The sequence below is a fragment of the Carcharhinus amblyrhynchos genome, unplaced genomic scaffold (genome assembly GCF_965287045.1).
Source record: "Carcharhinus amblyrhynchos unplaced genomic scaffold, sCarAmb.v2.hapA chromosome_1166, whole genome shotgun sequence".
Taxonomy (NCBI): domain Eukaryota; kingdom Metazoa; phylum Chordata; class Chondrichthyes; order Carcharhiniformes; family Carcharhinidae; genus Carcharhinus; species Carcharhinus amblyrhynchos.
The window spans coordinates 12501-34682 of NW_027650906.1; the positions used below are offsets into that span (position 1 = coordinate 12501).

The following is a 22182-nucleotide window of genomic DNA, read 5'->3' on the forward strand; positions in this document are numbered from 1 at the left end:
GTATTCCAAATGGCCTTGCTCTAATTCGCCTGTTCCCTTTCTGTAATGATTTTTGTATTTCTTTCATTGCTGCTGACTTTGAGCCTGACCCCATCCTGTCCCACTGCGCCCGCTCACTCCGCCCGCCCGCTCGCACTGCCCACTCACACTGCCCACTCACTCTGCCCGCTCACTCTGCCCGCTCACTCCCCCCACTCACTCTGCCCACTCACACTGCCCGCTCACTCTGCCCGCTCACTCTGCCTGCTCACTCCCCCCACTCACTCTGCCCACTCACTCCCCCCGCTCACACTGCCCACTCACACTGCCCACCCGCCCACTCACACTGCCCACCCGCTCTGTACACCCACCTGGAAGCCCTTTGCAGATTCCTGGCTGTGAGTGAGTCCTTGATCAGATACACCCGGAATGGTCAATACTCTCTGCCATTTTCCAGATCCCACTGTCTCTCCTCCACACAAATCTCCCAAAGTGCTTTTTGATGTAAAAACCCTAATCCTCTCCTGTGTTGAGCTCCCTGTTGTTCTCAGGAATGTCCATGAATAAAACCTTTGCCGTTCTCCAATCCTGTGGCACCTCCTCCATGTTTGGGAAGATTGGAAGATTCTGGCAATTCCTTCAACTCCCTCCACTCCACTTCCCTTTGGCAGGTTGGGATACGAACCACCCAGACCAGGTGACATATCGATTTGCAATCTAACCAGCCTTCCAGTAAATCGTAACTATCAACTTCCACCCGTTACCTCGACCATCCCCACAATATTTAACCATCATTCTCACTATAGTGAACATTGATCGAAAGCTGCTGCACTGTCTCCCATCGGAGCCATTCCCACTCCCCTTTACACTCTCAGGATGTTCAGAGAGAAAACAGCCAATAATTCCAGCCCGTCAAACACTGATTATGTATTTGCTTTGAGTCTCGTTCAGACTATTTTTCAGGAAGGTCTGTTTAAAAGCCCCACTGGCAAGAATAGGAGATTTATTACCTGTCCCTTCATGTCCTTGAGAAACAAAAAGATTGGATATCAGAGAGTTACTGATTTATTAAACAGTATTATTTAGTTAAACAGCAGCAACACTTTGATCACAAACCAAACCAAGTGTTGAATTTGCATAAAAACTGGAGTTAATCCCGCTGTTTTTCTCAGAAGGGATTTTCAAAACGTATCTTTGTGCAGAGAGCCTCAGCAGGAATCAGTCTAAAATCCGGGGATGGGGCTTATTCCCACCGGAGAGGCTGGCAGCAATCATGCTGAGTGAGCCATTGCGCATGTGCTGATCTGGCAGCACCGAGATTGACGCCTGCGCAGTGACCCCGCATTGCCCCTCTCCCAATCACTGCCAACCCCATGATCCTGCATTGCTGGCCCTCTGACCCCTACGGTCCGAACGCTGGCCCCCGAACATTTCTAGGCCCAATCCTGACAATGCCCCCCAGCCCGCCTCTATCTCGTACCTCCCAACCCCCAAACGTCCCCCTCTCTGCAGCCCCAGCCCCCCGGATGCTGCCCCCCCCCCACACACACACACACACACACACACACACACAATCCTGGCCTCCCTCCCTCGATCGGTACTGCAGAGTGGAAGCGGAAACCCCTCCACCCTCACTATCTCCTCCCCCCAGAGGCCACGCCCCATTCAGTCCCACCCCATTGGCTGTGCCTCAAGCCCAATGGGGAGTGCCAAGGTGCCCCCTGATAATTGGCACTTTGCCCTTGGGCAGGGCCAGGGTGCCAATACCTAGAGGACACCACCCCCCCTACCACTGACCACTTTGGGGGCCTTGATTGCCCCCCATTTCACTCCAGTGGAGTCAGGCGACCAGCTCCCCACACGAAAGGAGTTACAGTAAATCCCACTGGAGTGAATCTGGCAGGGGGGTGGGGGGGGTGACCCAGAGATTTCAGCCTGAGGCTCACTAATGGGATTTAAATTTCATTAAAATTACCTACTGCACATATTAGACAGAACCGTGCGGATTTCCAGCACAAAGTCAGCACCTCTGGAAATCCGGTGCTGGGAGAAATGCAGAGGCCCAGGTACCCAGCACCAATCACAAGATTCAGTCCCATTGGAGTCTCCCAATCCGCTGGAATTAAAAAGCAGTGCAGTGGGAAGGGGAATCACCTCCCTGTGTGTTTTACAAGAAGAAAGTTCTGTCCTTCTATTGCACTCTCTGTGTTGATATTCCAGCTTTTACGAGATGCATTTCTGCACCTTTAGCAGTGAGTTCAGTTGGAATTTGTGCTTTACCCAGCCCTGACTCCCAGCCCACTCCCTAACCCAGCCCTGACTCCCAGCCCACTCCCTAACCCAGCCCTGACTCCCAGCCCACTCCCTAACCCAGCCCTGACTCCCAGCCCACTCCCTAACCCAGCCCTGACTCCCAGCCCACTCCCTAACCCAGCCCTGACTCCCAGCCCACTCCCTAACCCAGCCCTGACTCCCAGCCCACTCCCTAACCCAGCCCTGACTCCCAGCCCACTCCCTAACCCAGCCCTGACTCCCAGCCCGCTCCCTAACCCAGCCCTGACTCCCAGCCCGCTCCCTAACCCAGCCATGACTCCCAGCCCGCTCCCTAACCCAGCCCTGACTCCCAGCCCGCTCCCTAACCCAGCCATGACTCCCAGCCCGCTCCCTAACCCAGCCCTGACTCCCAGCCCACTTCCTAACCCAGCCCTGACTCCCAGCCCACTTCCTAACCCAGCCATGACTCCCAGCCCACTTCCTAACCCAGCCCTGACTCCCAGCCCACTCCCTAACCCAGCCATGACTCCCAGCCCGCTCCCTAACCCAGCCCTGACTCCCAGCCCGCTCCCTAACCCAGCCCTGACTCCCAGCCCGCTTCCTAACCCAGCCCTGACTCCCAGCCCACTCCCTAACCCAGCCCTGACTCCCAGCCCGCTCCCTAACCCAGCCCTGACTCCCAGCCCGCTTCCTAACCCAGCCCTGACTCCCAGCCCGCTCCCTAACCCAGCCCTGACTCCCAGCCCACTCCCTAACCCAGCCCTGACTCCCAGCCCACTCCCTAACCCAGCCCTGACTCCCAGCCCTGACTCCCAGCCCGCTCCCTAACCCAGCCCTGACTCCCAGCCCGCTCCCTAACCCAGCCCTGACTCCCAGCCCGCTCCCTAACCCAGCCCTGACTCCCAGCCCGCTTCCTAACCCAGCCCTGACTCCCAGCCCGCTCCCTAACCCAGCCCTGACTCCCAGCCCGCTCCCTAACCCAGCCCTGACTCCCAGCCCGCTCCCTAACCCAGCCCTGACTCCCAGCCCACTCCCTAACCCAGCCCTGACTCCCAGCCCACTCCCTAACCCAGCCCTGACTCCCAGCCCTGACTCCCAGCCCACTCCCTAACCCAGCCCTGACTCCCAGCCCACTCCCTAACCCAGCCCTGACTCCCAGCCCACTCCCTAACCCAGCCCTGACTCCCAGCCCTGACTCCCAGCCCACTCCCTAACCCAGCCCTGACTCCCAGCCCACTCCCTAACCCAGCCCTGACTCCCAGCCCACTCCCTAACCCAGCCCTGACTCCCAGCCCTGACTCCCAGCCCACTCCCTAACCCAGCCCTGACTCCCAGCCCGCTCCCTAACCCAGCCCTGACTCCCAGCCCACTTCCTAACCCAGCCCTGACTCCCAGCCCGCTCCCTAACCCAGCCCTGACTCCCAGCCCGCTCCCTAACCCAGCCCTGACTCCCAGCCCTGACTCCCAGCCCACTCCCTAACCCAGCCCTGACTCCCAGCCCACTCCCTAACCCAGCCCTGACTCCCAGCCCTGACTCCCAGCCCACTCCCTAACCCAGCCCTGACTCCCAGCCCACTTCCTAACCCAGCCCTGACTCCCAGCCCGCTTCCTAACCCAGCCCTGACTCCCAGCCCGCTCCCTAACCCAGCCCTGACTCCCAGCCCACTCCCTAACCCAGCCCTGACTCCCAGCCCACTCCCTAACCCAGCCCTGACTCCCAGCCCTGACTCCCAGCCCACTCCCTAACCCAGCCCTGACTCCCAGCCCACTCCCTAACCCAGCCCTGACTCCCAGCCCTGACTCCCAGCCCACTCCCTAACCCAGCCCTGACTCCCAGCCTGCTCCCTAACCCAGCCCTGACTCCCAGCCCACTCCCTAACCCAGCCCTGACTCCCAGCCCACTCCCTAACCCAGCCCTGACTCCCAGCCCGCTTCCCTAACCCAGCCCTGACTCCCAGCCCACTTCCTAACCCAGCCCTGACTCCCAGCCTGCTCCCTAACCCAGCCCTGACTCCCAGCCCACTCCCTAACCCAGCCCTGACTCCCAGCCCACTCCCTAACCCAGCCCTGACTCCCAGCCCGCTCCCTAACCCAGCCCTGACTCCCAGCCCACTTCCTAACCCAGCCCTGACTCCCAGCCCGCTCCCTAACCCAGCCATGACTCCCAGCCCACTTCCTAACCCAGCCCTGACTCCCAGCCCACTTCCTAACCCAGCCCTGACTCCCAGCCCGCTCCCTAACCCAGCCCTGACTCCCAGCCCGCTTCCCTAACCCAGCCCTGACTCCCAGCCCGCTTCCCTAACCCAGCCCTGACTCCCAGCCCGCTTCCCTAACCCAGCCCTGACTCCCAGCCCGCTCCCTAACCCAGCCCTGACTCCCAGCCCGCTTCCTAACCCAGCCCTGACTCCCAGCCCGCTCCCTAACCCAGCCCTGACTCCCAGCCCGCTCCCTAACCCAGCCCTGACTCCCAGCCCGCTCCCTAACCCAGCCATGACTCCCAGCCCGCTCCCTAACCCAGCCCTGACTCCCAGCCCACTCCCTAACCCAGCCCTGACTCCCAGCCCGCTTCCCTAACCCAGCCCTGACTCCCAGCCCACTTCCTAACCCAGCCCTGACTCCCAGCCCGCTTCCCTAACCCAGCCCTGACTCCCAGCCCACTTCCTAACCCAGCCCTGACTCCCAGCCCACTTCCTAACCCAGCCATGACTCCCAGCCCGCTCCCTAACCCAGCCCTGACTCCCAGCCCACTTCCTAACCCAGCCCTGACTCCCAGCCCGCTCCCTAACCCAGCCCTGACTCCCAGCCTGGTTCCTAACCACCTCCATTCAAAGATCTTACGCAGGCAGATGTTTAACATAAACCCTTCGATTAATGACAATTTCCTGTATATTTATAATCAGTGAATGTTTTTTTATCCGATTTATTGTCTAAACTGATCATTTCTTTAAGGTTAGTCTTTATTCTACAGCTCAGTGGACTTGGAGCTTTCTAACATCCTGTTCCATTTTGTAAAGTGTGAAGAGGAATAAATAGCAGCAGCTGGAAATTGGATCAATTCGATTAGGATCCTGTATCACAGTCTGCGCAGATCTCCAGAGAGAGAATATCTATCCGTCTGCAAACATTCCCTGAGAGATTTTACACAACAACATTAGACAAGAGTTAGGAATGAAGGGAACTGGTTTAAACTTAAATGTTCAAAACACTTGTTAGATTTTTAAGCTTGTGGCCTGAGGCTGACACTCAGCTGGAACCTTCTGTGTGACATTGTTCCTGACTCAGGCGCATTGTTGTGTTGCAGCGACAAGATGCAAACCGATTGCTTGTCCCCCACAAAGAAGTTCTTCACCCAGACTCTCCTCCTGTCAATCGTACTGTCCTTATTTACCCTCTCTCACACAGCCAGGTAAGCACTATCAAACAGAAATACCGTCAATTACCTGTCACCTTTACTGAACTGTCTGATGTGAAGTTGCTGACTCTGTGTGTTTACCCAAAAGCTGCTGTTCAACCAATTTCCCAAACTCCCAGAAGCTGAGAGGCTGGCCCTCGAGGGAGAGCACCTCCTCACGTCCCTCCTGTGGTTTGCACGGGAATCAGAGATTGAAAAGTGTCCTTCATTCAAACAATCTATAATCAATAGTAACCCCATTGAGACATAAAATTCACATTAAAGGTATTATATATCACAACAAACACACACCCAGGGAGCAGCCAGAGAACCTTTGAATTGGATGTAGAAGTGTTAAAACAGAAGAGGGTCGGTACTGAGGGAGTGCCGCACTGTCAGAGGGTCAGTGCTGAGGGAGTGCTGCACTGTCAGAGGGTCAGTGCTGAGGGAGCGCCGCACTGTCAGAGGGTCAGTGCTGAGGGAGTGCCGCACTGTCAGAGGGTCAGTGCTGAGGGAGTGCCGCACTGTCAGAGGGTCAGTACTGAGGGAGCGCCGCACTGTCAGAGGGTCAGTGCTGAGGGAGTGCCGCACTGTCAGAGGGTCAGTGCTGAGGGAGTGCCGCACTGTCAGAGGGTCAGTGCTGAGGGAGTGCCGCACTGTCAGAGGGTCAGTGCTGAGGGAGTGCCGCACTGTCAGAGGGTCAGTGCTGAGGGAGTGCCGCACTGTCAGAGGGTCAGTGCTGAGGGAGTGCCGCACTGTCAGAGGGTCAGTACTGAGGGAGTGCCGCACTGTCAGAGGGTCAGTAATGAGGGAGTGCCGCACTGTCAGAGGGTCAGTAATGAGGGTGCACCGCACTGTCAGAGGGTCAGTGCTGAGGGATGTTGGGGGAGTGGGGGGATGGGGGAGTAGGGGGTTGGGGGAGTAGGGGGTTGGGGGAGTAGGGGGATTGGGGAGTAGGGGGATTGGGGAGTAGGGTGTTGGGGGAGTAGGGGGTTGGGGGAGTAGGGGGTTGGGGGAGTAGGGGGATTGGGGAGTAGGGTGTTGGGGGAGTAGGGGGATTGGGGAGTAGGGAGTTGGGGGAGTAGAGTGTTGGGGGAGTAGGGTGTTGGGGGAGTAGGGGGTTGGGGGAGTGGGGGGTTGGGGAGTAGGGGGTTGGGGGAGTAGGGGGGTTGGGGAGTAGGGGGTTGGGGGAGTAGGGTGTTGGGGGAGTAGGGGGTTGGGGGAGTAGGGTGTTGGGGGAGTAGGGGGTTGGGGGAGTAGGGGGTTGGGGGAGTAGGGGGTTGGGGGAGTAGGGTGTTGGGGGAGTAGGGGGTTGGGGGAGTGGGGGATTGGGGAGTAGGGGGTTGGGGGAGTGGGGGCTGGGGGAGTAGGGGGTTGGGGGAGTAGGGGGTTGGGGGAGTAGGGGGATTGGGGAGTAGGGGGTTGGGGGAGTGGGGGATTGGGGAGTAGGGGGTTGGGGGAGTTAGGGGGTTGGGGGAGTGGGGGTTGGGGGAGTAGGGGGTTGGGGGAGTAGGGGGTTGGGGGAGTAGGGGGATTGGGGAGTAGGGTGTTGGGGGAGTAGGGGGTTGGGGGAGTAGGGGGTTGGGGGAGTGGGGGTTGGGGGAGTAGGGGGTTGGGGGAGTAGGGGGTTGGGGGAGTAGGGGGATTGGGGAGTAGGGTGTTGGGGGAGTAGGGGGTTGGGGGAGTAGGGGGTTGGGGGAGTGGGGGGTTGGGGGAATGGGGGATTGGGGAGTAGGGGGTTGGGGGAGTAGGGGGTTGGGGGAGTAGGGTGTTGGGGGAGTAGGGGGTTGGGGGAGTGGGGGATTGGGGAGTAGGGGGTTGGGGGAGTAGGGTGTTGGGGGCTGAGGGGGACGGGGGAGGGTAGGAGGGTGTGGGGATTGGGCGGAGTATGGGCTGGGGAGGAGACTTTATATTTTGTAGCCATCGCAAATCAGTGCGACACATTTACACAGTGAAGTGCTTTGGAGAAGGTGAGAGAAGTGGCAGGGTTTTTACAGCGAGCTGTCGCAGTGGCTCACTTTTTACAGTGAGGGTTTTTACAGGGTTTTTACAGCAAGCTGTCGCAGTGGCTCACTGCTCCATTCAGCGCTGGTGTGTGTTGATTTTTAATTCCCGAATCCCGGGTTCTGGGCTCTGGCAGCAAAGTGGAGTTGAGGCCACCATCCGATTGCTAGGATCAGACTGAAGGATAGAGCAGGCTTGAGGGGCTGAATGGCCTACTCCTGCTCTGAATTCTTATGCCATAGAGTCATAGAGGTTTACAGCACGGAAACAGGCCCTTCGGCCCAACTTGTCCATGCCTTTTATTTTTAAACCCCTAAACTAATCCCAACTGCCCACATTTGGCCCATATCCCCCGATACCCATCGTACCCCTGTAACTGTCTAAATGCTTTTTAAAAGACCAAATTGTACCCGCCTCTACTACTATCTCTGGCAGCTTGTTCCAGATACTCCCCACCCTCTGTGTGAAAAAATTGTCCCTCTGGACACTTTTGTATCTCTCCCCTCTCACTTAAACCTATGCCCTCTAGTTTTAGACTCCCCTACCTTTGGGAAAAGATATTGACTATCTCGCTGATCTGTGCCCCTCATTATTTTATAGACCTCTATAAGATCACCCCTCAGCCTCCTACGCTCCAGAGAAAAAAGTCCCAGTCTATCCAGCCTCTCCTTATAACTCAATCCATCAAGTCCCGGTAGCATCCTAGTAAATCTTTTCTGCACTCTTTCTAGTTTAATAATCTTCAGGTTCTGGGGATTTATCTACCTTGATGAGATTTAAGGCTTTCAGCACTTCTTTCTGTGTAACATGTACACTTCTCAAGACATCTCTTTATTTCTCCAAGTTCCCTAGCATCCATGCTTTTCTCAACAGTAAATACTGATGAGAAATATTCATTTAGGGTCTCACCCATCTCTTGTGGATCTGCAGATAGATGATCTTGTTGATTATTAAGAGGCCCTACTCTCTCCCTTGTTAAGAACATAAGAACATAAGAAATAGGAGGAGTAGGCCATCTAGCCCTTCAAGCCTGCCCCGCCATTCAATAAGATCACGGCTGATCTGAAGTGGCCTCCACCACTTCAACGGGCAGAGAATTCCAGAGATTCACCACCCTTTGAGTGAAGAAGTTCCTCCTCAACTCTGTTCTAAACTGACCACCCCCCCCCCTCCTTATCTTGAGGCTGTGTCCTCTAGTCCTGGTTTCTTTATAAGTGGAAAAAATCTCTCTACCTCTACCCTATCTAGCCCCTTCATTATCTTATAAGTCTCTATAAGATCCCTCCTCAGCCTTCTAAACTCTAACAAGTACAGGCCCAGTCTATTCAATCTCTCCTCATAAGCTACTCCCCTCATCTCCGGTATCAGCCTGGTGAACTTCCTCTGTACTCCCTCCAAGGCCAATATATCCTTCTGCAAATAAGGGGACCAAAACTGCACACAGTACTCCAGCTATGGCCTCACCAGTGCCCTGTACAGTTGCAGCAAGACCTCCCTACTTTTGTATTCTATCCCCCTCGCTATAAAGGCCAAACTTCTGCCAGCCTTGCCCTTCACTCTAAGGGGAATGTGTTTACCCTGAACTCTGAAAGCCTCCCACTTACCAGACGTACCTTTGTCTTCCCACAGACTCCCCCAATTAACTTTTGAAAGTTCCCTTATTGAAAGCCATCCCCAGTAAGGGCTGATTCACTTGCTCACTTGCACTCACACTCTCACTCACTCACTCACTCTCACTCATTCATTCACACTCTCTCTCACTCTCTTGCACTCACTCATACTCACAGTCACTCGCTCTCCGTCCCGGGCAGTGTCAGTGTATCTGCCTCCGATTCTGTGGCTTCACATGGGACAGTTTAAACTCCCAGGCTCCGGGTGTAAATAGTGTAGCACAGCAGAGAGCAAGTACCCCAGGAAAGGGGGAATAGAGGCAGAAAGAGACTACCAAAGTTAGGATCAGGGTCAGGGTTATTGTTACTGCAGAGTTATAAAGGGTTAGGGTTAGGGTTACTGCAGAGTTATAAAGGATTAGGGTTAGGGTTACTGCAGAGTTATAAAGGGTTAGGGTTACTGCAAAGTTATATAGGGTTAGGGTTACTGCAGAGTTATAAAGGGTTAGGGTTAGGGTTATTGCAGAGTTATAAAGGATTAGGGTTAGGGTTACTGTCGAGTTATAAAGGATTAGGGTTAGGGTTACTGCAGAGTTATAAAGGATTAGGGTTAGGGTTAATGCAGAGTTATAAAGGGTTAGGGTTAGGGTTACTGCACAGTTATAAAGGGTTAGGGTTAGGGTTACTGCAGAGTTATAAAGGATTAGGGTTAGGGTTACTGCAGAGTTATAAAGGGTTAGGGTTAGGGTTACTGCAGAGTTATAAAGGATTAGGGTTAGGGTTACTGCAGAGTTATAAAGGGTTAGGGTTAGGGTTACTGCACAGTTATAAAGGGTTAGGGTTAGGGTTACTGCAGAGTTATAAAGGATTAGGGTTAGGGTTACTGCAGAGTTATAAAGGGTTAGGGTTAGGGTTACTGCAGAGTTATATAGGGTTAGGGTTACTGCAGAGTTATAAAGGGTTAGGGTTAGGGTTACTGCAGAGTTATAAAGGGTTAGGGTTAGGGTTACTGCAGAGTTATAAAGGGTTAGGGTTAGGGTTACTGCAGAGTTATAAAGGGTTAGGGTTAGGGTTATTGCAGAGTTTAAGGAGGGAAATCTAATGATTTGTCATCACCCCTTTCAGGTTGTGTGATTGCAGATCGGAGTTTGTCTTCAGACTCTGACTGCCAGTGTTTGACCGAACCCTGTTCCTGCACTGGGAACAAGATATCAGAACAAGCTTCACGGCAAAGGCAGCCAGTGGAAAGTCTGGAGCTACAGAGGCAATCAGGAGTTGAACTGCCGGCACCAGTCAAGCCCGTTAATATTTAAAACTCAGCAATGAATATATGTGGAAAAGTTTTGTTAAAGAATCCGTTTGTGTATCTTTGACTCTTGGGCATGGAGGGAGAGAGATTAGGTTGTGGGGATCTTGTGCTAGGGACAGAAGGGGTTCTAAGCAGCTTGGACACCAAGTGAATAAAGATGAGCTTTAGTCCCAAAGCCATTTCCTTTCTAATGTTGATTCTATCAAAGCTGAGAGAGGTACCATTTCTTCAAGCACCTTCGAAACACAAGATTATTCCTTCGCGGCCACTTTCCCATCTCTGCTGTGCTGCGTGAGCAGCGAGGGCCAATCCCACAGGATTCTGCTCACACACAGCTCCATGTCCCACATTCAGTTCCCTAAATCACAAGTGTTTGACTGAGAGGTTGGATAAGTTTGGGATTAAGCTGCTGTTCAACTCAATGCTGGAGCTCCCAATGTCTTTCTGTTCCACTCCAGAGGTGGGCACAGTAAGAAGTCTCACAACACCAGGTTAAAGTCAAACAGATTTATTTCGTAGCAAAAGCCACTAGCTTTCAGAGCACTGCTCCTTCATCAAGTGAATGGGAGTTCTGTTCACAAACAGGGTATATAAAGACAAACTCAATTTACAAAATTTACCCACTCCAGGGGTGACAGGTTTCTCTTGCCAACCAGGGATTGCTCCATCTGACATAAAACTCGACACTATTTGTGCCTGAACTCAACCCATTTCCACCTCACTGCTTCACCTGGAGTCTCCCCTCTGAGTCACTCACCGTCCTGACTTGGAAATATGTCACTGTTGCTGGGTCAAAATGAGTGAGTGTCTGGTCGGGAATGAGGCTGATAGGATGGAGGAGGTAGATGTTCTGAGGGAAGATGTATTAGCAGTTTTGAAAAACCTGAGGGTGGATAAGTCCCCTGGGCCAGATGGGATACATCCGAGGATACTTTAGGAGGCAAGGGTTGAGATTGCAGAGCCTTTAGCTTTGATCTTTGGGTCTTCACTGTCCACAGGGATTGTGCCAGAGGACTGGAGAGTGGCAAATGTTGTTCCTCTCTTCAAGAAAGGAAATAGGAATGACCTTGGTAATTATAGGCCAGTTAGTCTTACTTCAGTGGTCAGTAAGTTAATGGAAAGGGTCCTGAGAGATAGGATTTATGACCATTTGGAAAGATTCAGTTTAATCCGGGATAGTCAGCACGGTTTCGTGAGGGGTAAGTCCTGCCTCACAAATTTGATTGAGTTGTTTGAGGAGGTAACTAAGTGGGTAGATGAAGGTAACGTAGTTGATGTCGTATACATGGATTTTAGTAAGGCGTTTGATAAGGTTCGCTATGGTAGGCTCATGAAGAAGATAAGGAGGTGTGGGATAGAAGGAAATTTGGCCGATTGGATAAGTAACTGGCTGTATCATAGAAGACAGAGGGTGGTGGTGGAAGGAAAATTTTCAGACTGGAGGCCAGTTACCAGCGGTGTACCACAGGGATCAGTGCTGGGTCCTCTGTTATTTGTGATTTTTATCAATAACTTGGAAGAGGGGGCTGAAGGGTGGGTTAGTAAATTTGCTGATGACACCAAGATTGGTGGAGTAATGGATGATGTGGAGGGCTCTTGCAGGTTGCAAAGAGACATTGATAGGATGCAGAGCTGGGCCGAAAAGTGACAGATGGAGTTTAACCCTGATAAGTGTGAGGTGATTCATTTTGGTAGGACAAACTTGAATGAGGATTACAGGATCAACGGCAGGGTTCTGAGGAATGTGGAGGAACAGAGAGATCTTGGGGTTCACATCCACAGATCTGTGAAGGTTGCCACTCAAGTGGATAGAGCCGTGAAGAAGGCTTATAGTGTGTTAGTGTTTATTAACAGGGAGTTTGAGTTTAAGAGCCGTGGGGTTATGCTGCAACTATACAGGACCTTGGTGAGACCACATTTGGAATATTGTGTTCAGTTCTGGTCACCTCACTATAAGAAGGATGTGGAAGCATTGGAGAGAGTGCAGAGGAGATTTACCAGGATGCTGCCTGGTTTGGAGGGTAGATCTTATGAGGAGAGGTTGAGGGAGCTGGGGCTTTTCTCTTTAGAGCGGAGGAGGATGAGAGGCGACTTAATAGAGGTTTATAAGATGATGAGAGGGATTGATAGAGTGGGCATTCAGAGACTATTTCCTCGGGTGGATGTAGCTGTTACTAGGGGGCATAACTATAAGGTTCATGGTGGGAGATATAGGAGGGGTGTCCGAGGTAGATTCTTTACTCAGAGAGCGGTTGGGGTGTGGAATGCCCTGCCTGCTGTGATAGTGGAGTCGGACACTTTAGGAACTTTCAAGCGGTTATTGGATAGGCACATGGAGCATTCCAGAATGATAGGGAGCGGGAGAGACTGATCTTGGGTTTGGACGTAGCTCGGCACAACATCGAGGGCCGAAGGGCCTGTACTGTGCTGTACTGTTCTATGTTTCTATAAGTGTCAGTGTCTGGGAGAGAGTGAGGATTGGTGTCCGGGAGGGAGGGAGTGAGTGTCAGTGTCGGGGTAGGAAGTGAGGGTCAGTGTCAGGAAGGGAGTGAGGGTCAGTGTCAGGAAGGGAGTGAGGGTCAGTGTCTGGGGGGAGGGAGTGAGGGTCAGTGTCAGGAAGGGAGTGAGGGTCAGTGTCGGGGAGGGACTGAGGGTCAGTGTCCAGGAGGGAGGGAGTGAGGGTCAGTGTCAATTGGCAGTGGCCGTGAGGAGGAATTGCATTGTGTGTATTCGGTAGTTTTCTAAGAACAATATTGTGTGGATCCAGCCGGGAATGGGGCTGTTTTGGATCTGGAATGTGGACTGAGGCAGGTTTAATAAACACTCTCAGAGTAAAAAAATCCCCAAGCTTTATATGCTCTGTCTGAGGCCAGAACTCTCCATTCACCTGAAGAAGAGGGAAACCTCAAAAGCTTGTGAGTTTACTATCAAATAAATCTGTTGGATTTAAACCTGGTGTCGTCAGACTTTTTACTGTGTTTACCCCCGTCCAACACCAGCATATCCACATCAGAATCAGGAAATGGCAGGGGAGATAAATAAATACTTTGCAACAGGTTTCACCGTGTAAAACATTAACAGTATTCCAAAAATACTAACTGGTGAAGGGACAGAAGGCAGTGAGGTGAGGGTGGGTGCGGGGAGGGGGTGGAATTAACATAGTAGCTATCACGAGAGACAAAGCACGAGTGAAGCTAACAGGGCTAAAGGCTGATAATTCCCCCGGGCTGATGCAGGATATTAAAGGCTCAGCTCAACAACTCACATCTTTCCTCTTGTACTGGTACCAGGAATATCCCCCGCTATCACCCAAAAACATCTACCCGACCCTGGCACTGAGAGTGACCAAATGATCACCTCACTGCCTCATGGGTCACATGATGGCACAGTGATCACTGCTGCTGCCTCACAGCGCCAGGGACCCGGGTTCAATTCCCGGCTCGGGTCACTGCGGGTGTGGAGTCTGTACATTCTCCCCATGTCTGCATGGGTTTCCTCCGGGTGCTCCGGTTTCCTCCCACAATCCAAAGATGTGCTGGTTAGGGGGATTGGCCATGCTAAATTCTCCCGAACAGGTGCCAGAGTGTGGTAACTAGGGGATTTTCACAGTAACTTTATTGCAGTGTTAATGTAGGCCTATTTGTGACACTAATAAATAAACTTTAAACTTGAACGCATTTTCTTGGGATCATTAATGAGCAAATTCTTCATCATATTCCCAGCTAGTTGAGTCTTTGTCAATGCTGATTATGAAAATGATTTGTTTTTGTGTTAATTGTATTTTTAAATTTGAATATAAAATATATTACATTCTATTCATTGAGGAATGTCAAGGTACTGATTTTTCACTTTGTTAACCAGAATCTATTTCAATTAAAAATAAGCTGTGATTCTGAGCTGCTGTGTGGTTTGCGTGGGATTTTTGGTGTGTGACTAACTGCTCCTGGCTTTACTCTTGGGGATGGGAAAACTCTCTGGGGCCGCTGGCCTCACCAGAGCACAGTGCTGATAGTAACTGGGAATAGTCAGTCTGTAAATAAGGATGTGATGAGTGAACACCATCAGAATGTTTAGCTGATCAGAGAGAGCCAGCATGGATTTGGGAAGAGTAGATGGTGCCTGTCCAAGTGGAATCAGTGGTTTGATGAGGTGACCAGTGTAGGGGGTAGGGGAATGTTTATGGATGTTATTTACACGGACACACAGAAGACATTCCATAGAGTACAATCTGGAAAAATCCTGTCAGCGAAAACTGAGACCCAAGGAACTGATGAAAGTTTTCAATGTGTTAAAGAGACATCAGTGGGTGTCAGGATCAGCAGTCTGGGTGCTGGGCTCAAGCTGCTTGTCACCATGAGCACGGTGAACAGCAGTGCCGGATCAATGGACCAAATGGTCACCACTGCTTCTGTTCCTGTGATCAACACACACGGGAGAACTAACCCAGGACAAGCAGGTAGGTGAGAAATAGGAGGGATCATGGGCAGATCTTTGAAGGGCAGCTTAGGTAATGACTTAGAAACATAGAAGATAGGAGCAGGATGAGGCCAATCGGCCCTTTGCGCCTGCTACACCATTCATTACAATCATGGCTGATTGTCCAACTCAATAGCCTAATCCTGTTTTCTCCTCATAACCTTTTATTCCATTTAACCCAAGTGCTATATCCAGCCACCTCTTGAATACTTTCAACGTTTTGACATCAACTCCTTCCTGTGGGAATGAATTCCACAGGCTCACTACTCTCTGGGTGAAGAAATGTCTCGTCACCTCCATCCTAAATGGTCTACCCTGAATCCTCAGACTGTGACCCCTGGTTCTGAACTCCCCCCACCATCAGGAACATCCTCCCTGCATCTACCCTGTCCAATCCTGTTAGAATTTTATAAATCTCTATGAGATTTTCCTCATTCATCTGAACTCCAGTGAAAACAATCCTAACCCAGTCAATCTCTCCTCATACATCAGTCCCACCATCCCTGGAATCAGCCTGGTAAACCTTCGCTCCACTCCCTCGAGAACAAGAACATCCTTCCTCAGAAAAGGAGACCAAAACTGTACACAATACTCTAGGTGTGGCCTCACCAAGGCCCCTGTATAATTGGAACAACACATCCCTGCTCCTGTACTCGAAACCTCTCACAATGAAGGCTAACAGGAGAGAAGCCTTTATCAGTAAATCTGCAGCTATGACAACATTGATAAGAATGGAGCCAAGTGAGAGCAGTCTCATCCTGTTGGTTAAAGAGTCATAGAGGTTTACAGCATGGAAACAGACCCTTTGACCCAACTTGTCCAGGCCACCTTTTTTTTGTAAACCCCTAAGCTAATCCCAATTGCCTGCATTTGGCCCATATCCCTCTATACCCATCGTACCCAAGTAACTGTCTAAATGCTTTTCAAAAGACAAAATTATACCTGCCTCTACTACTACCTCTGGCAGCTTGTTCCAGATACTCACCACCCTCTGTGTCAAAAATTTGCCCCTCTGGACACTTTTGTATCTCTCCCCTTTCACCTTAAACCTATGCCCTCTAGTTTTAGGTGCCACTACCTTTGGGAAAAGATATTGACTATCTCGCTGATCTGTGCCCCTCATTATTTTACAGACCTCTATAAGATCACCCCTCAGCCTCCTACGCTCCAGAGAAAAAGTCCCAGCCGATCCAACCTCTCCTTATAACTCAATCTATCAAGTCCCGGTAGCATCCTAGTAAACCTTTTCTGCACTCTTTCTAGTTTAATAATATCCTTTCTGTAATAGGGTGACCAGAACTGTACACAGTATTCCAAGTGTGGCCTTACCAATGTCTTGTATAACTTCAACAAGACGTCCCAACTCCTGTATTCAATGTTCTGAGCAATGAAACCAATCATGCCCAATGCCTTCTTCACCACTCTGTCCACCTGTGACTCCACTTTCAAGGAGCTGTGAACCTGTACCCCGAGATCTCTTTGCTCTGTAACTCTCCCCAATGCCCTACCATTAACTGAGTAAATCCTGCTCTGGTTCAATCTACCAAAATGCATCACCTCACATTTATCTAAATTAAACTCCATCTGCCATTCGTCAGCCCACTGGCCCAATTGATCAGGATCCCGTTGCAATTGGAGATAACTTTCTTCACTGTCCACTATGCCACCAATCTTAGTGTCATCTACAAACTTACTAACCATGCCCCCTAAAATTAGGGTGACACGGTAGCACAGTGGTTAGCACTGCTGCTTCACAGGTCCAGGGACCTGGGTTCAATTCCCATTTAGGTTACTGTCTGTGTGGAGTTTGCACATTCTCCTCGTGTCTGCGTGGGTTTCCTCCGGGTACTCCGGTTTCCTCCCACAGTCCAAAGATGTGCAGGTTCGGTTGATTGGCCATGCTAAAATTGCCCCTTAGTGTCCTGAGATACATAGGTTAGAGGGATTAGTGGGTAAATACATCGGGATATGGGGGTAGGGCTTGGGTGGGATTGTGGTCAGTGCAGACTCGATGGGCTGAATGGCCTCTTTTCGCACTGTAGGGATTCTATGTTTCTTTCTATGTTTCTAATATAAATGACAAATGTGGACCCAGCACTGATCCCTGAGGCACACTGCTGGTCACAGGCCTCCAGTTTGAAAAACAACTCTCTACAACCATCCTCTGGCTTCTGTCAGGAAGCCAATTTTGTATCCATTTAGATCCCTCACCCTGGATCCCGCGAGATTTAAACTTATGTAACAACCTACCATGTGGTACCTTGTCAAAGGCCTTGCTAAAGTCCATGTAGACAACATCACCTGTACTGCCCTCATCTACCTTCTTGGTTACTCCTTCAAAACACTCAATTAAATTTGTGAGACATGATTTTCCACTCACAAAGCCATGCTGAATGTCCCTAATCAGTCTTTGTGTCTCTAAATGCCTGTAGACCCTGTCTCTCAAAATACCTTCCAATAATTTACCCACCACAGATGTGAGGCTCACAGGCCTGTGGTTCCCAGGCTTTTCCCTACAGCCCTTTTTAAACAGAGGCAAAACATTTGCCGCCCTCCAATCTTCAGGCACCTCACCTGTGACTATCGATGATTCAAATATCTCTTGGGGGACCCACAATTTCCTCCCTAGCCCCCCACAATGTCCTGGGATACACTTCATTGGGTCCCAGGGATTTATCTACCTTGATGCGCTTTAAGACTTCCAGCACCACCTCCTCTGTTAATATGTACACTCCTCAAGACATCACTATTTATTTCCCCAAGTTCTCTAACATCCATGCTTTTCTCAACAGTAAATACTGATGAGAAATATTCATTTAGGATCTTACCCCTCTCTTGTGGATCTGCACATATAGATGACTTTGTTGATCCTTAGAGGCCCGACTCTCTCCCTTGTAACTCTTTTGCCTTTTGTGTATTTGTAGAAGCTTTTTGGATTCTCCTCTGTCTTACTGCCAAAACAATCTTGTGTCCCCTTTTTTGCCCTCCTGATTTCTCTCGACTCTACTCCTACATCCCCTATACTCTCAAGGGAGTCCCTTGATCCCAGCTGCCTTTGCAGGTCCTGTGCCTCTTTCCTCTTCTTGACCAGGGCCTCAATATCCCGAGTCATCCAGGGTTCCCTACTTCTGCCAGCCTTGCCCTTCACTCTAAGAGGAATGTGTTTACCCTGAACCTGTTAACACACTTCTGAAAGTGTGAAATAGTGGAGAGATGTTGGAGGAAGATGGTGTGGTCAGCATGTCAAAGGGGATGAGATGGATGAAAAGGAGAAATTTGCCATTGTCACAGTTGCAGAAGATGTCATTTGTGACTTTGTAGCAGAGATATGATTGGAAGGTTTCCAACATTGCATTCTGAGGAAGGCAGAGTTGAATTTGGGAGGAAGGCGGGGTTGAAGATGAAGCAACAGCCACCAAGGACTGAGGCAGAACAAGGACTTGTGGTTCTGAGAAACTGATGATTTAAGAAGTGAAGAAAACGCCCAAAGAGAAAGGATTGTTTAAAGAGAAAGGGGAGGAGGGGGCAGAGCAAGAGCAGAGCAGGAGCAGGGTGGAGGCAAGGGGACAGGGTGGGTGGGGGTGCAAGGGGACAGGGTGGGTGGGGGTGCAAGGGGATAGGGTGGGTGGGGGTGCGAGGGGACGGGACAGGTGGGTGGGGGTGCGAGGGGACGGGGGTGGGTGGGTGGGGTGCGAGGGGACGGGGGTGGGTGGGTGGGGGTGCGAGGGGACGGGGGTGGGTGGGTGGGGTGCGAGGGGACGGGGGTGGGTGGGTGGGGGTGCGAGGGGGACGGGGGTGGGTGGGGGTGGCGAGGGGACGGGGGTGGGTGGGTGGGGGTGCGAGGGGACGGGGGTGGGTGGGTGGGGGTGCGAGGGGACGGGGGTGGGTGGGTGGGGTGCGAGGGGACGGGGGTGGGTGGGTGGGGGTGCGAGGGGACGGGGGTGGGTGGGTGGGGGTGCGAGGGGACGGGTGGGTGGGTGGGGTGCGAGGGGACGGGGTGGGTGGGGGGGTGCGAGGGGACATGGTCGGTGGGGGGGTGTGAGGGGACATGGTGGGTGGGGGGGTGCGAGGGGACAGGGTGGGTGGGGGTGCAAGGGGATAGGGTGGGCGGGGGGGGTGCAAGGGGACAGGGTGGTTGGGGGTGCGAGGGGACGGGGTGGGTGGGTGGGGGTGCGAGGGGACGGGGTGGGTGGGTGGGGGTGCGAGGGGACGGGGTGGGTGGGTGGGGGTGCGAGGGGACGGGGTGGGTGGGGGGGTGCGAGGGGACAGGGTGGGTGGGGGGGGTGCGAGGGGACATGGTGGGTGGGGGGGGTGGTGCGAGGGGACGTGGTGGGTGGGGGGGGTGGTGCGAGGGGACGTGGTGGGTGGGGGGGGGTGGTGCGAGGGGATGTGGTGGGTGGGGGGTGCGAGGGGACGGGGTGGGTGGGGACAGGGTGGGTGAGGGGACGTGGTGGGTGGGGGGGGTGCGAGGGGACATGGTGGGTGGGGGGTGCGAGGGACATGGTGGGTGAGGGGACATGGTGGGTGAGGGGATGTGGTGGGTGGGGGTTGCGAGGGGACATGGTGGGTGGGGAGACGTGGTGGGTGGGGGGGTGTGAGGGGACGTGGTGGGTGGGGGGTGTGCGAGGGGACATGGTGGGTGGGGGGATGTGGTGGGTGGGGGGGTGTGAGGGGACGTGGTGGGTGAGGGGACATGGTGGGTGGGGGGTGCGAGGGACTTGGTGGGTGGGGGGGGGTGTGAGGGGACATGGTGGGTGAGGGGACATGGTGGGTGGGGGGGTGGTGCGAGGGGACGTGGTGGGTGGGGGGGGGTGGTGCGAGGGGACGTGGTGGGTGGGGGGGTGGTGCGAGGGGACGTGGTGGGTGGGGGGGTGGTGCGAGGGGATGTGGTGGGTGGGGGGTGCGAGGGGACGGGGTGGGTGGGGACAGGTGGGTGAGGGGACGTGGTGGGTGGGGGGGTGCGAGGGGACATGGTGGGTGGGGGGGTGCGAGGGGACATGGTGGGTGGGGGGGTGCGAGGGGACATGGTGGGTGAGGGGACATGGTGGGTGAGGGGATGTGGTGGTGGGGGGGTGCGAGGGGACATGGTGGGTGGGGGGACGTGGTGGGTGGGGGGTGTGAGGGGACGTGGTGGGTGGGGGTGTGGTGCGAGGGGACATGGTGGGTGGGGGGATGTGGTGGGTGGGGGGGTGTGAGGGGACGTGGTGGGTGAGGGGACATGGTGGGTGGGGGGTGCGAGGGGACTTGGTGGGTGGGGGGGTGTGAGGGGACATGGTGGGTGAGGGGACATGGTGGGTGGGGGGGTGGTGCGAGGGGACGTGGTGGGTGGGGGGGTGGTGCGAGGGGACGTGGTGGGTGGGGGGGGTGGTGCGAGGGGATGTGGTGGGTGGGGGGTGCGAGGGGACGGGGTGGGTGGGGACAGGGTGGGTGAGGGGACGTGGTGGGTGGGGGGGTGCGAGGGGACATGGTGGGTGGGGGGGTGCGAGGGGACATGGTGGGTGGGGGGGTGCGAGGGGACATGGTGGGTGAGGGGACATGGTGGGTGAGGGGATGTGGTGGGTGGGGGGGGTGCGAGGGGACATGGTGGGTGGGGGGACGTGGTGGGTGGGGGGTGTGAGGGGACGTGGTGGGTGGGGGGTGTGCGAGGGGACATGGTGGGTGGGGGGATGTGGTGGGGGGGGTGTGAGGGGACGTGGTGGGTGAGGGGACATGGTGGGTGGGGGGACGTGGTGGGTGGGGGGTGCGAGGGGACTTGGTGGGTGGGGGGGGGTGTGAGGGGACATGGTGGGTGAGGGGACGTGGTGGGTGAGGGGTGTGCGAGGGGACATGGTGGTGGGGGAACGTGGTGGGTGAGGACAGGCCTCCTGCAATCAAGAAGAGACCCAGGCACAGGGAGCCCAGACCCAGTAATGATGAGAGGGAGGCGGAGGAATGGGTGGGAAGGAAGTCGGCAGCAAAGGAAGGGGCTGGCCTTCCTCCCCCCCCCCCCCCCACCCCCCCCCCCCCCCAACCCCCCGCTGCAGTCCTTTGAATGTGGGAACCCCACTCTCACCTCCACCCTGGGGGCCCTGCCCTGTGGCCCCCCCGCCGCCGCGCCGCCCTCCCCCTCCGATCTCTCCTCCCCGCCCCCCCCCCACACCACCATCCCCCAGGCTAGCTTTGCTTCTCAGGTCCTGGACTCATTGTGTTCAGATGAACAACATTAACTGTCCATTGAAGGAATTTATCCATTGATGCAATTTCATCTGCATCACCTGGAAATTGGTTTCCTTCCAGCCTGGTTTTTTTTCGCTGGCATCCACAGTACGCCTGCCAAGGCAATTCTCTCTTCTCAGTGGCTTTTACTCCCTTCTGGAACTCCATGCTGACTAACCTTTCCTTCCAGTTGCTAATGTCAAGCTGCTGTAGACAGGAAACAGGTAGCACAGCTGAAGCTCTCTCTTCACACACATCAATACTAAGTTCAGGTTCCACCTCTCTGATTTCTGTTGCTTTTTTTTCTTTCCCACCTGGACCAGAAACAGACCCTGGTCCTTTTCTGGATTGTGTTTCTCCAGCCTGCGTTCCCCTGAATTCTGACTCTATCGTCCTCTCCTTTCCTATATTAGAATGAGGAGCAGTCCAATCAGGGTAGGATATACACAATCGGCAGCTATGCCAAGGCACAGTAGTAGGTAAATGGGACTAGTATAGATTGGTATTTGATGTTGGCATAGACATGATGGGCTGAAGGGCCTGTTTCTCTGCTGTATTACTCTGATACTCTATGTATAGGCCATTCAGCCCCTCGAGCCTGTTCCGCCACATAATATGATCATGGCTGATCTCAACTCAGTCTCACTTCCATTTCCCCCTCACCCTTCATCCCTCAGCTAATTAAAATCTTTTCCATTTGCTCCTTAAATCTGTTCAGTGTTGCAGAGTCCACTGTGCTCCAGGATAGAGAATTCCACAGATTCACAACCCTTGGAGTGAAGTCATTCCTCCTCATCTCTACTTCAAATCTGCCCTTGGCTTAAACTAGAATGTCAAACAAAGAGAAACATCCTCTCTACATCAACCCTCTCGACCCCCTTTAACATCTTCTACATCTCAAATGGGTCTCCTCCCAATCTGCTAAACGCCAGTAAGTATCAGCC

At 53.6% G+C, this 22182-nt stretch overlaps 1 protein-coding gene across 1 annotated transcript in view; it reads left to right on the forward strand.

Moving 5' to 3' along the window:
* The window catches only part of LOC145340580 (uncharacterized), a 24001-nt gene extending 9555 nt beyond the window's left edge, over nt 1-14446 (forward strand). Inside the window, exons 3-4 of the mRNA XM_080185048.1 lie at nt 5555-5659; nt 10384-14446. Coding sequence (XP_080041174.1) covers nt 5555-5659; nt 10384-10571 — 293 coding nt within the window. The 3' untranslated portion in view covers nt 10572-14446. The remainder of the gene's footprint in view (nt 1-5554; nt 5660-10383) is intronic.
* Nucleotides 14447-22182: the final 7736 nt, after the last annotated feature.